The 12,500-nt window shown below is 42.4% G+C and overlaps 1 protein-coding gene across 1 annotated transcript in view; it reads left to right on the forward strand.

The window, feature by feature from the left end:
* The window catches only part of LOC308160697 (calcium uniporter protein, mitochondrial-like), a gene marked incomplete at its 3' end in the record, with an annotated part of 29,681 nt that overhangs the window by 115 nt on the left and 17,066 nt on the right, over positions 1-12,500 (forward strand). Inside the window, exon 1 of the mRNA XM_080534640.1 lies at positions 1-23. This exon is cut by the window's left edge and continues 115 nt beyond it. Coding sequence (XP_080390766.1) covers positions 1-23 — 23 coding nt within the window. The remainder of the gene's footprint in view (positions 24-12,500) is intronic.

Consider the following 12,500-nt stretch of genomic DNA (forward strand, 5'->3'; position numbering starts at 1 on the left):
CTCCCGTCAACTTACTGCACAAGGTAAATGGAGTACCAACACCAACCCGAACTAACACCAACCCTAACCCAGTGTTGCACATATTGAGATGTGTGCAAGTCATTTGCAACGATATTGCTTTTGTGTGGGATAAGTCCCTGGCTTTATTGACATGGTGATCTGCCTGTTTATTATGCACAGTGTTTATTGTTTGGGAAAGCAAGATCGCAAGTTAAAATCAACTTTCAAGGAGATACAGACAACAGTCGTGAGAGCATTCATGTCCGGTGATCGTTCCGTGCTTCGGCACATACAGGATACTGTCAAGTTGCCTCTTCTAGTGTCAGTATAACAAAACATGGCATTGAGTAAGCCCTTTAATAATGATATTAACGAGTCATGCCCATTTCGTGCTATGACTCACTACAGTAGGATAATAGAATGCATTTGGCTGTCATGCAATAGATTGATTTAGTGAGTTGTGTTATCACGTGCCAACACATGCATGAGTAATAGCCTGCCTTCCAGAAGATAATGTATTGAAATTGAATAAATGCCTAGGACTTAGTGATGCATAGTGTAGTCATCCCCAGCCCATGGATGTTCCAGTCATTTGCAGCTAATTCAAAGTTATTTATAGTGTACCACATATTGAGATGTCAACATGATGTCAATAGTGAGTAATGGCACAATGACAAAAAGAAAAATTGAAAAAAGCCTGTTCTCCCTGCTACCTAGAACACGCACCAACAGACTGCAGAACAGCTTTTTTCCCCAGGCCTCAAGACTGCTAAATAAATAGTGCACAGTCTGCACACACACACACACACACACACACACACACACACACACACACACACACACACACACACGCACACACACACACACACACACACACACACACACACACACACACACACACACATCGATACAATCCCCCCCCCCACACACACACACCTCCCAGACACTGCATGCGCACACACATGCAGACACACACACACACACGCACATACAGACACACACACAGACACACAGACACAGACACACACACACACACACACACACACACACAGACACACACACACACACACACACACACACACACACACACACACACACACACACACACTAAGTGCTATCCAACTCCCGTGCAACATTCTTCTGAATGTATATTTTCGTGTGTATAATTTTTCTTACCTTTAATGTATATAATTCAATAATTTTATCTAATTTTTAATATATTTTTCTTTGCCTCTTAGGGTTATATTTTGTTATTCTATATGTCTTCTTATATGCACCCAGCAGAAGTATCTCACACCATTGTACTTGTATAACCGTAGTGACACATACACATCTTGTATCTTGTAAAGACTGTATAGTGGATAAAGCACTGGGTCTAGACTAATGCAATGCCTTCAAGTTTATAAAAAAGAATGTCTGTCAGTGATGTGCAGCCTCATCGGTGTGTGTGATAAACAGTCTCAGATGCATTACTTTAATGAAGAAACGCTGTGTCTGGCTGCAGCGCAGTGTCAGCCTGAGCCTTGAGCTGGTGTTGTTTACTGAGCTGCCATCTTGAACAGTTTATGACCTCTTTCTACCGCTGCATTGGCTAGCTATCAGTGTATTGCACCATGAACTATACTGCCACGGGTGTCGAGATCATACTTTGATGGACTTTAGAATCAGAATCAGAATGGCTTTTATGACATCTTACTGTACAAGTACACAACGTCAAATTCTTTGGCTTTGGTTCCTCAACATTGACATTGCAGCATTCAGATACAGGGAAAGAACACAACAGTAACACAGTAATAATAAGCATAATAATAAGCAACGTAAGTAAGCCAAAAAAGGGTAGCTTAAACACTGTAGGCCTAACTAGTCTCACTTGTCAATATTCATAAGCCATAGTGGTTGTGGAAAGAGACATTGGGTTAACCAATACAATACATCACATCTCTCACAGACGACCACGTCTCTTGGAACGGTTAAAGAAGCCTTTTCTTGTCCAGTAAAACACTGACAATAAACTATCACCATGCATGCATGCAGCCAGATACATCTTCGGCTTCAAGCCATAATTAAAGCAGAAGTTTTGTTTTCAAATTCGCAGGACAGTGGGTATCTTCACAGAACATATGGCTATCTGTATGGAGACACTTGTGAACACAGCACCCGGGGAGAGGAGGGAGGGAGGGAGGGAGGGAGTGAGGGAGGGAGGGGAGGGGGATGATGCTTAAAGCAACCCTACGAACCCAACGTCATCATCTGGTTGTCATGGTGAAGGCACTCAAATGTCCCCCCCCTCTTGGCTGTTTATCTGGGCCTGTCAGGCCTCGGGTGTAATTAAACAATCCTTATTATCCATCCAAGATCGTAATTGGGGGAATTACAGGAGTGACTCCTCCAATCAGGGACAAGCATGACTGACGTTTGCCTGCTCTGTAGAAGCCACCTCTACAAATGGCCAAAGGCTCATCATAGAACCTTAAAATAGATTACAAATGGAAAATATAAAATACAAATTCTGTCCCAAAAGCACAGGAGAGCATTCCAGAGCTTCATAAAATAGACTAGAATAAACCAAAGGCTGGGCTTAGGGGTTCAAGGTGAATCACAAATTTCAGATCCTCCTGAGTGCCTCGGCCTACTCAGATAAGTGCTCATTGTCGTCACTGGAGTCACTGAGGTCCAGATTATAGGTCGGTAAACAGAAACCCCCCAGGGATTATGAATGGAAGACTATAATACAGTGGCTTTCGGGAAGTATTCCGAATTTTTCCACATTTTGTTGTGTTATAGACTCAATTTAAAATGGATTAAATGAAAAAGAATGTCCACCCACAATCCACCTACAATATCCCAGAATGATAAAGTGAAAACACTTTTTATTTTTTATTTCAGTAAATCTATTCAAATTGAAATACAGAAATCATGTACATAAAACGTGTTTTGGCTTTGTCATTCGGGGTGTACGTATGTATGGATCGATTCATTTTAAATTGAGTCTACAACACAAATAAATGGGGTCTGAATACTTGAAGGCACTGTACGTGTACCTGTTGTAGCGTGTAAGATGGAGAGGCAGAGAGTGCGCAGACTGCCCTCCATCCCACCCCTCCAAATACCTCCCCCCACCCCCCCCAAGTGCTGACAACAACATGAGCGGAACAGCATGGGTCACTGCACTGACACATTTATACCCACATCGAAATTGGATTAGAGAAAAGTGCACACATGTATGACACGGCAAACGTGGTCTCGCTCTGTGTCCTTGAATGTGTGAAACATAGCTATGTCCAGGGACATAAGCCATACTTTGGAGGTATATTTTAGGAGCAAGGTTCTCTCTCTCTCTCTCTCTCTCTCTCTCTCTCTCTCTCTCTCTCTCTCTCTCTCTCTCTCTCTCTCTCTCTCTCTCTCTCTCTCTCACTCACTCACTCACTGCAACAATGTGGGAGTGACATGGGTCATATTTCACTACAATTTGACAGAGCAACTAACGCAGAGAGAGAGAGAGAGAGAGAGAGAGAGAGCCAGCCAGCCATCCTGTAATCTATAAACTCATCCTATCCTCTGCTATTGCCTGTTTGTGTAGCGATTGCCACTTTCTCACCAGGCAAATGGACCCTTTTATCAGAATGTATTGCATGGATCATATCTGTATCACCAGCTGTTGTTATGTCTGTCAGCTTATAGTATGTAATGGCTTATCACTACCCTCCCCATTCACTCACCCTGTTGTTATGGGTGTTTTAGCCTGAATTATTGACAATGTGGGTTGCCAAATATCAATCACAGCTGGAAGACTAAAATGTTATTTCACAGGGGTCCAATTATCGGCCCACACACCCAAGAGACGTCAAGCTTTGATTGAGGCGCAGCAGTGACGGTGGACATCTGTCTAATGTTCTACTTCCGTTCCCGAAATTATGGTCTGCATTTTAAACAGGTTAATTTAGGGCGCCGTTTGGAATTTAATTGAGATATTGATAGTGGCAAGTGATGGTTTTGTCACAAGACATATGAAACGTGACCCCTTTGACTAATGGAAAAATAAAACATTTAAATCAGACTCTCTGGGAATTGAAGAAAACGGAGAAGGATCTTCTGCTCAGTTTACCATGTCACTGCTTCAGAGTGAATTCACTAACCACTAACCGTTCCGTTTTCCAAATCCATTAGATGGACACTTGGAGAGCGACCGTGTCAGGCAGGTTTTGTTCCGGTGGGTAGTAAGCCTCGGCTGCGTTATCTGGGGTATCAGTCAATTATTTTTGCCTGAATTAAACACCACAGCTCAAGAACGTGAACGTAATGTGCAAAAACAAAAATACAAAACTGTCTGTTTCTGTATTTCCATAATCTAAATGGTAAATGGACTGACTTATATAGCACCTTATTCCAAAGCGTATTTACAACGGCCTCTCATTCACCCACTCATTCACACACCAATGGCGGCAAGCTACCATGCAAGGCTCATTGGGAGCAATTTGGGGTTTACTGTCTTGCCCAAGGACACTTTGACATGTGGCCAGCCGGGGCTCAAACCACCGATCTACCTTGCGATCATTAGACGCCGGCTCTACCTCCTGCGCCACAGCCGCCCCATATTCTAGATACAGTACAAATGCACAACATATTCTGGTTTCACCTCATCTGCCAACATTGTTTGGACCGAGTCCACTGGGCCTGGCCTTTCCAGTTGAACACTCTCCTCTTCCTGATTGGGTGTGTGTGTGTGACACCGGCCCCCCGGGCCCCTATCATATGAGTTGGCAACTGCAGGACAGGATGAGCCCAGTGTCACTGATCTCCCTCCAGCTAACGAGAGCACTGTCAAAGCCCGTTAGGAGCAGTGCCTAATTCCACTGTCCACCCCGGCCTAGTAGTAGTAGGCTATTTCATGTTTTTTCCCGTTGATATTATTGTTTTGCTCAGTTATACAATACAGCAGACCTCCTAGAATAAAAGAAGGGAATAAAGATGGGTTACAGGGGAATCAGTGGAAGTGTCAGATGAACCCCAGAGCCTCAGAGTATCCCCGTCCTCCACTGGGCTCCTTTGTTAGGGAGCTTTATGAAGACGGATGGTGTGGCTCAGAGGAGGCAGAGAGCCTTTATCTGCTGCAGCCTCCCCTCCCTGTGAACAGGCTTGACTTTACTGTCTCGTAAATTGGATGTGACGCTAATGCTGATCTGGACGTTAAACCCTACGAGACTGAAATCAATCTGGCGTCCTGTGTGTAATCAGGTAGGGGGGCAATTCCATGGTTAAAAAAAAACAAATCGTAATGTTAATTCAATATTATTTCATATATTCATTGATAGAATATCAATGACATTGGTGTTTTTTTAGTGTCGTGGTAATAAGTAAATACAAGTGCCAGGCCAGTGTCATGTACAGAAGCACACAGACACCCACTCTGCTCAGAGCCTCTGCAAAATGAAAACCTTCTTTATTCTCTCCAACCGGTGTGGGAAGGATCCTAATCAACCACAATAGGCTCCTAACCACACCATGTGTGTCAGTGCACTCTTTAATGATTCCATTAGATTAGATTCGATTAAACGTCATTGCAGAGTACCAAAGTACCAGACAACAAAATGCAGTTTAGCATCTAACCAGAAGTGCAAATAGTGATATAAAACATGATATAAAAACATGACAGTGATGGTACAGTATGGATAATGATACAGTTATGCGCTATGTACAGTTAAGGTAGCTATCTATGTACAGTTACGGTAGCTATCTATGTACAGTTAAGGCAGCTATCTATGTACAGTTATGGTAGCTATCTATGTACAGTTATGGTAGCTATCTATGTACAGTTATGGTAGCTATCTATGTACAGTATGGTATGTACAGATGTATAAATAGTGGCCATATCAAAGGAGGTATGTGCAATGTGCAGAACTATGGTATGTGCAAGGTAGTATATGTAAACAGCAGTAGTGCATTGACCAGGTGTGTGTGCAACCAAGCAGTTGTTTGGAACTACTGATGAAGACCGTTGCTGTCCTTGTTGTAGAAGTGTGCAGAAGTATGTCAGTAACTTGCACTACATATTTGTGTGGTTTCCTAGCTTTGCCTTCCCCACTGTACTCAACAACAACGGCGTATCCATTTTGTGGCGCATGAGATGAGGATGTTGATGTGAGGAGATGAGGCAACGTTTTCTCTGCGTACATACGAGGGGGCCCGGACGTCTTCTGTCATTGTTGGAATAGGGACAAATAGCCCAAATGCGAGGTGTTCACCTTTCTCCCATCTCATCACGTTATGTGGTGGTGCGTATCGACAAAGCCTACTGCTAGATTGTAGAGCATATTTCAGCTATAAGTAAGTAGCTGGGATTGACATACTGACATTATGTGCAACTCTCTCATGATCATGAGCTGTTTATCAGGTCTGGGAGGGGGCACTCAGGTGAATCAGTTGCAGGCCTTGTGTCATTTACTTGAGACCCGATCATGTCATGCTTTTCACTCGCACTAACCAGTACGTTCAGTACCATCAGTCATCAAAATCGCTTGTTTAACAACTTCTTCTCTAGGTAGAAGGAGAGGCATAACATTTTAGGCAGCACGCCCTCACAAAATCTACTTCCTACGTCCCTGATTTGGACATTATAAGATGTTTCCAATACTTTCGGAGTTCTGAAATGGGGGAGTTGTTGTTGTTGTTGTTTTTTTAAGTACTTTCTAAATGATGAATCTGAAAAACAACAACATTGAATTAAAGCTGAGAATATCTCTACTTGAACATCATACTAATTGTTTGATTTCAGATCCAAACTGTTTCTATTCTGCAAATTGGAGTTCAGAGCTAAAAGAAGACAAAATGCTTCCTCTTTCCAATACTTACAGAGAGCATGGTATATACCCCCAGTCACGGTCATTAACTCAGGCAGGGAGCTATAAAGAACAGAGCCACCCAAACACACCAAGAGTTAAAGTATTAGCATTTTCATGCAATAAATGGTCAAACTGACGTGTCCTGACTGAAATACTTTTTCTGCTAGATGTTTTCTTAGACGCTTTTCCGTGTTTGACTAGAAGTCAAAGCCTTTGCTCATCCCTATTCTTATAATTGAAGATGTACAGTATTTATACATTTTCCCCAAAATATACTCCTAGCTTTCATTTGACACCCAATTTGATATGGTCTGATGGATTTCACATTTAGATTCTCATGGGTCCTTTTACACGAAAGCTACCCTAGGCTCTGTTATTGCGATTTTCGAATTCAGCCTTTTTCATCTTCACAAATAGAGTTTACCATTACTATTAATCTCAGGGGGGGGGGGGGGACATACCCAAATTGGTTCTTGAGATGAACATGAATCTAAATAGGTTTAGATTAAAGTAAGTTAGAGAATATGCAATAAATAACCCAGAAATTATAATAACAGACATAAACATATAATGGCAAAGTATAGTCATGGAGGTTATCTTTCCACACTCACTCCACCATGGATGAATGGACATAGCAGGGTGTGGAGGATATCACAGTCAGACAGACAGACAGACAGACTGGCCTGATTGATGCCCTGTTCTGATGTGAGATGTGTCTGTCAGCAGCAGCCTGGGCCATTATGAGGCAGAGGCTCAGAGTCTCATTAGCGCCTGTCTGCCAGGGTGACAGGTGGATGAGGGACCGGCCAAGCAAAGCCCTAGAAACTGAATTCATAGAACAAACGGATCCTCTTAACAAGAGCAATCTGGATGGGCCTGTTCCGTCCTATTTCTAGAGGCTTTGCCCTGTCCCATGTCACCCTGCATTAGGGTATAGCCAGCACTCGAGTTGAGGGGGGATGAGGGGGAAATTAAAACAGTCAAAATCATCCCCCTTCTAAAACTGCCATCCCCCCTTTCCATCCCTTATGTCATTTTATCAATGAATGTGGTATTACTGCTATTTCAACATTTAGTTTTGTGCATATTGAGTAAAATACTGTGGGCGAGGAAGGGGGCACGCACACATGCAATGACACTTTTACCAAGTCACTGATACTGAAGTCACTGACGCTGTGGGGATGCTAAAATTGTCCCCATATGATAAAATCCACCATCCCCCCTGATTTTCTTTTACAACTTGAGTACTGGGTATAGCTCATACATGCAGCTAGAATAGGGGGAGCATTCCTGAGGCATTCAAGATAACCGATTATGTGTGTGTGTGTGTGTGTGTAGGGGGGGGGGGGGCACTGTCAAGTGTTGCAGCTTAAAATGGACATTGTCTCCCCAGAGTGAGTCCATTACAGACCCGAGGTCAAAAGTATTTGAATACCTGCCACCTGTCTGTATACCAGATGGCCGGGGTTTATACTTTTTAAGACTATTCCATTGGCTTCTACGGCCAGACAAACTCAAACCAAGCACAGCTTGAACCCAGGACTGGTCCGATACACATGCAGAGACAATCCCGCAGCAGATATAATGAGCAGGAGTGTGCTGTTCCCCCAGCCGCCATGAAATGTCAATAAGATGGCCCCCGGTTGAGAGCAATACAGTGTTGGATAATGACCAACTTTATAGCCAGAGGAATTGATGGGCCAATGGAAAAGGTTGTTTTGGGAACCGGGAAGTTACATCTGTCCATATTGTGTTGTTTTCACCGGTTGTGTAAATAACATGGTAACAATCTATCTCACCCGCCAAAATGTAGGCCTATCTATTCTCTACGTTGCGAAGTAGCGCAACTAAAAGAAAACGGGTAACATTCGAACAATATAACACACCGAGCGATATAAAAAGGGGTTGTTGACATTGGGACTCTTCTTGTGTTTCAATTTCATGCAAAGCGCGTGAGGCCGCCTGACGCGTGTGACACTGCCTCGTTTGCCTGAACGATCGTGCGCGGACTAGAGTAGTTTGATGCAAATGTAGGCTATTGAATTTGATAAGGCCTCCGGCAGAGTCACGAAGGATGCAGAACTGAATGAAAAGAGGGAGATATAATAGGACCTATCTGTCAATCAACCTTTCTCTGAGGAAATTGCCAGGTCATAGACTATATCTCCCCTCAGACATAATAATAATCCACAGAATATGCACATATAATACCCATGTTTGACCTTTTGAAAGCAGTTGTTTAACTTTATAGTCAGGAAGGAATTGATGGGCCAATAGAAAAGGTAGTTTGTGGAAGTTATATCTGTTATATTGCATTAATTCTCTACAAACTCCACTTTTCTATCTTTAATGTTATTTATAACATAGAGAGCGATATATAAATATATATGGGCGGCAGGTCGGAAAGTCGCTGGTTCAATCCTCGCCTCAGGAGGGAGCTAATCTATTTATGCTGCTCAAAAAGGACAATATTATGTTATGTAATGCAGGAATTACCATACCTTGTCTAGTGTTCTACACATTAACGCCGGTCTCCACTCTCCATCCTCCTGGTCTCCTCTTGCCTTCACTCCACTGTTTCAAGATCCCCTTGTTTGGAGGAAACAAATCAGAGCAAATCAACGGACCAGCTGTCATTGGAGGGAATAGAATAGCAATTACTGACAACATCAAGCAGATGAGTGTAGTTTAAGACCCCGTTAATGACTGCTCATGAGAACCGATAGAGTAAATGTGCACCATGAAAATGTCAAATTGTCCCTGAGGTCTTTCAAATTAAAGCCACTTGTTGTTGCTGAGAATGTGTTCATGTTTGGCAAGATAACAGTCTCCCTTACTGGGTGGAGGTTAATACAAATCATGACATCACATAACATGTTTTGGCTATAGTAGGTTTTACAAGGTGGAAATTGCCTTCAACATAATGGTAGCCTATATTTCACCAGCTCTCGCAAGCGTTGGGCTGTTCACCAGTACTGTTAATCTTTTGAATAGCCTACCCGTGTGTGCCTTGAATTATGTTTCAATACAGTATTTCATTAATTATTCAACAATAAGGGCCTCAGATGCATTAAATGGCATCCCAGGCCTGTATGAACTAATGTATCTGTGAAACATTTAGTTGTCAATTTTCTTATGATTCACTCGTTTGTGGCTAATGAGTTGCTTCTCTTAATGCAAACAGGCCTATCCTACCCTCTCTATCCTACCTTCTATCTCTATCCTACCTTCTATCTCTATCCTACCTTCTATCTCTATCCTACCTTCTATCTCTATCCTACCTTCTATCTCTATCCTACCTTCTATCTCTATCCTACCTTCTATCTCTATCCTACCTTCTATCTCTATCCTACCTTCTATCTCTATCCTACCTCCTCTATCTCTATCTCTATCCTACCTTCTCTATCTCTATCCTACCTTCTCTATCTCTATCCTACCATCTATCTCTATTAGGGCTGGGTATCGCCACTGATTTCCCAAAACGATTCGATTCCGATTCACAGCTCCCGATTCGATTCGATTCGATTCCGATTCAATATACATTTTTTGCTTGAATATGAAAGAGATTCTCCGAACTAATGCTATAAATGGTTCAAGGAACCCTATAACATGTAGCATTGTTAAACATATCAATGAATTGACTCCAAAGCAGTTACATGAATGTACTTTTTATTTACATATGACTTTGCTTTTGTCCAGCTCATCTCTATCGTCACATTTTTAAAATCCAAAATGCACCCAGACATCTGACTTTAAGCCTGGTGGTGACTTGAGTGTCCCTGCCATCGCCATGTTTTTAGATTTTAGTGTTGAGACCTCACGTTGCGTGAGATATGATAAATTCTTGTAGCGCGAGATCTGGCCACGAGATCTCGTTGCGGGTTGAAGCTGCAAGCACAAAAAATAATAAAATTTTTTTTATGAAAGATCGATCTCGGGATTTATGAATCGATAATCGCTCATTTAATGAAGATCGATTCAGAATCGGGAAACCGATTTTTTTTTAACCCAGCCCTAATCTCTATCCTACCTTCTATCTCTATCCTACCTTCTCTATCTCTATCCTACCTTCTATCTCTATCCTACCTACCATATGAATGAAGGACGTTCCTCTTCTCTATCTCACCATGAAGGTTTTCCTAACGTGTCGGTCGGCCTTCTTCGCTGACAGCGTTTATCAGCTTCTTTCCATATTGTGTTGTTTTCACTGGTGGTGTGGTGTCAATAACATCGTAACAATCTATCTTACCAGTCAAAATGTAGGCCTATTTATTCGCTACGTTGCGAAGTAGGCTTACTAAAAGAAAACGGGTAACATAGGAACAATATAACATACCGAGCGATATGTAACAAGGCGTGTGTTGTGGTTACGTTGTTTGTGGTTTTGGTCGCTCGCGCTTTCATCCGAAACGTGACACATCCGCCTGACGCGCGCGACACTGGCTCGTAAACGTAATAACCTTTTTTATTTTTATTTGTATAGCGCTTTTCCTGCAAACGTTGCAGCTCAAAGTGCAATCATTAGATAATCGTAATTTAATGATTTAGTCATTTAAAGGCAATGGGTTTTTAGTCTTGACTTGAACATGATGTGCTGAGGTTGCATCCCTAATGTAAACTGGCAGTGCATTCCACAATTTGGATGCATAAAATGAGAATGCAGCCTCACCAAATCTCTTCTTTTGTACATGTGGTGCACAGAGAAAAACAGCGTCAGAAGACCTGAGAGCTCTATTGGGCTGATCGAACACGAACGGTCGTAGTGGACTAGAGTAGTTTGATGCAAATGTAGGCTATTGAATTTGATAAGGCCTCCGGCAGAGTCACGAAGGATGCAGAACTGAATGAATAGAGGGAGATAGGACATATCTGTCAATCAACTTTCCTCCAGGTCATAGCATGTTTCTCATCTCCCCTCTGACTAATAATAATCCACAGAATATGCACATATCAATGTTTGACCTTTTGAAAGCAGTTGTGACTGTATCGTCGGTTGTGTCTCGAGTGTTCTATAAAGTAATACTAATAAATAAATCGTCATTAGCCACCACTGGGTTGTGTGTGTAAGTGTTTGGTGAGCATAGTTTCTCCTCTGCATATCTTGTCAACCGAGACTTGAGAACAGCTTATTATATACCTTTAATTTATAGTAAATAATCCTAACAATAAACTGCCCGAAACAGTCTCAGGCTGAAATGTCACCAGTACGTGTGACAACAGGGACAGCAGCAGCTAGCTCCTAGTCCACTGTTACATTTACATGACAGGTTACATTTACATGACATTAGCATTTTTGGCCTTTATCCAATGTGACTTACAACAAATACATTGGACTAAAGTGAATCATCTATCCACCAGTCATAGCAGGAAAAGGTCATCTATGCTCGACTAATATTAGCAGTTAGCACCATCTTTCCTCCACAAGCACAGAACAACAATGTAGGGAGCTGTCAGGACTCATCAGACCTGCTCCGCTACCCTTTACACCCCGACCATCTCTTCATTTCTCTCTTGCTCTCTCTCTCTCTCTCCCTTCCGTTATCTTCCCTCTTCCTTCTGTCTCCCTTGCCCTCTCTTTCCCCCCCTTTTCTTGCTATCTGCCTTTACAATTATCGTCTGCACTCAGCCCCCTGCCTGCCTTCATCACTCTCTCTCCCCTCC

This window comes from Nansenia antarctica (assembly GCF_963989245.1).
Source record: "Nansenia antarctica genome assembly, chromosome: 6".
Taxonomy (NCBI): domain Eukaryota; kingdom Metazoa; phylum Chordata; class Actinopteri; order Argentiniformes; family Microstomatidae; genus Nansenia; species Nansenia antarctica.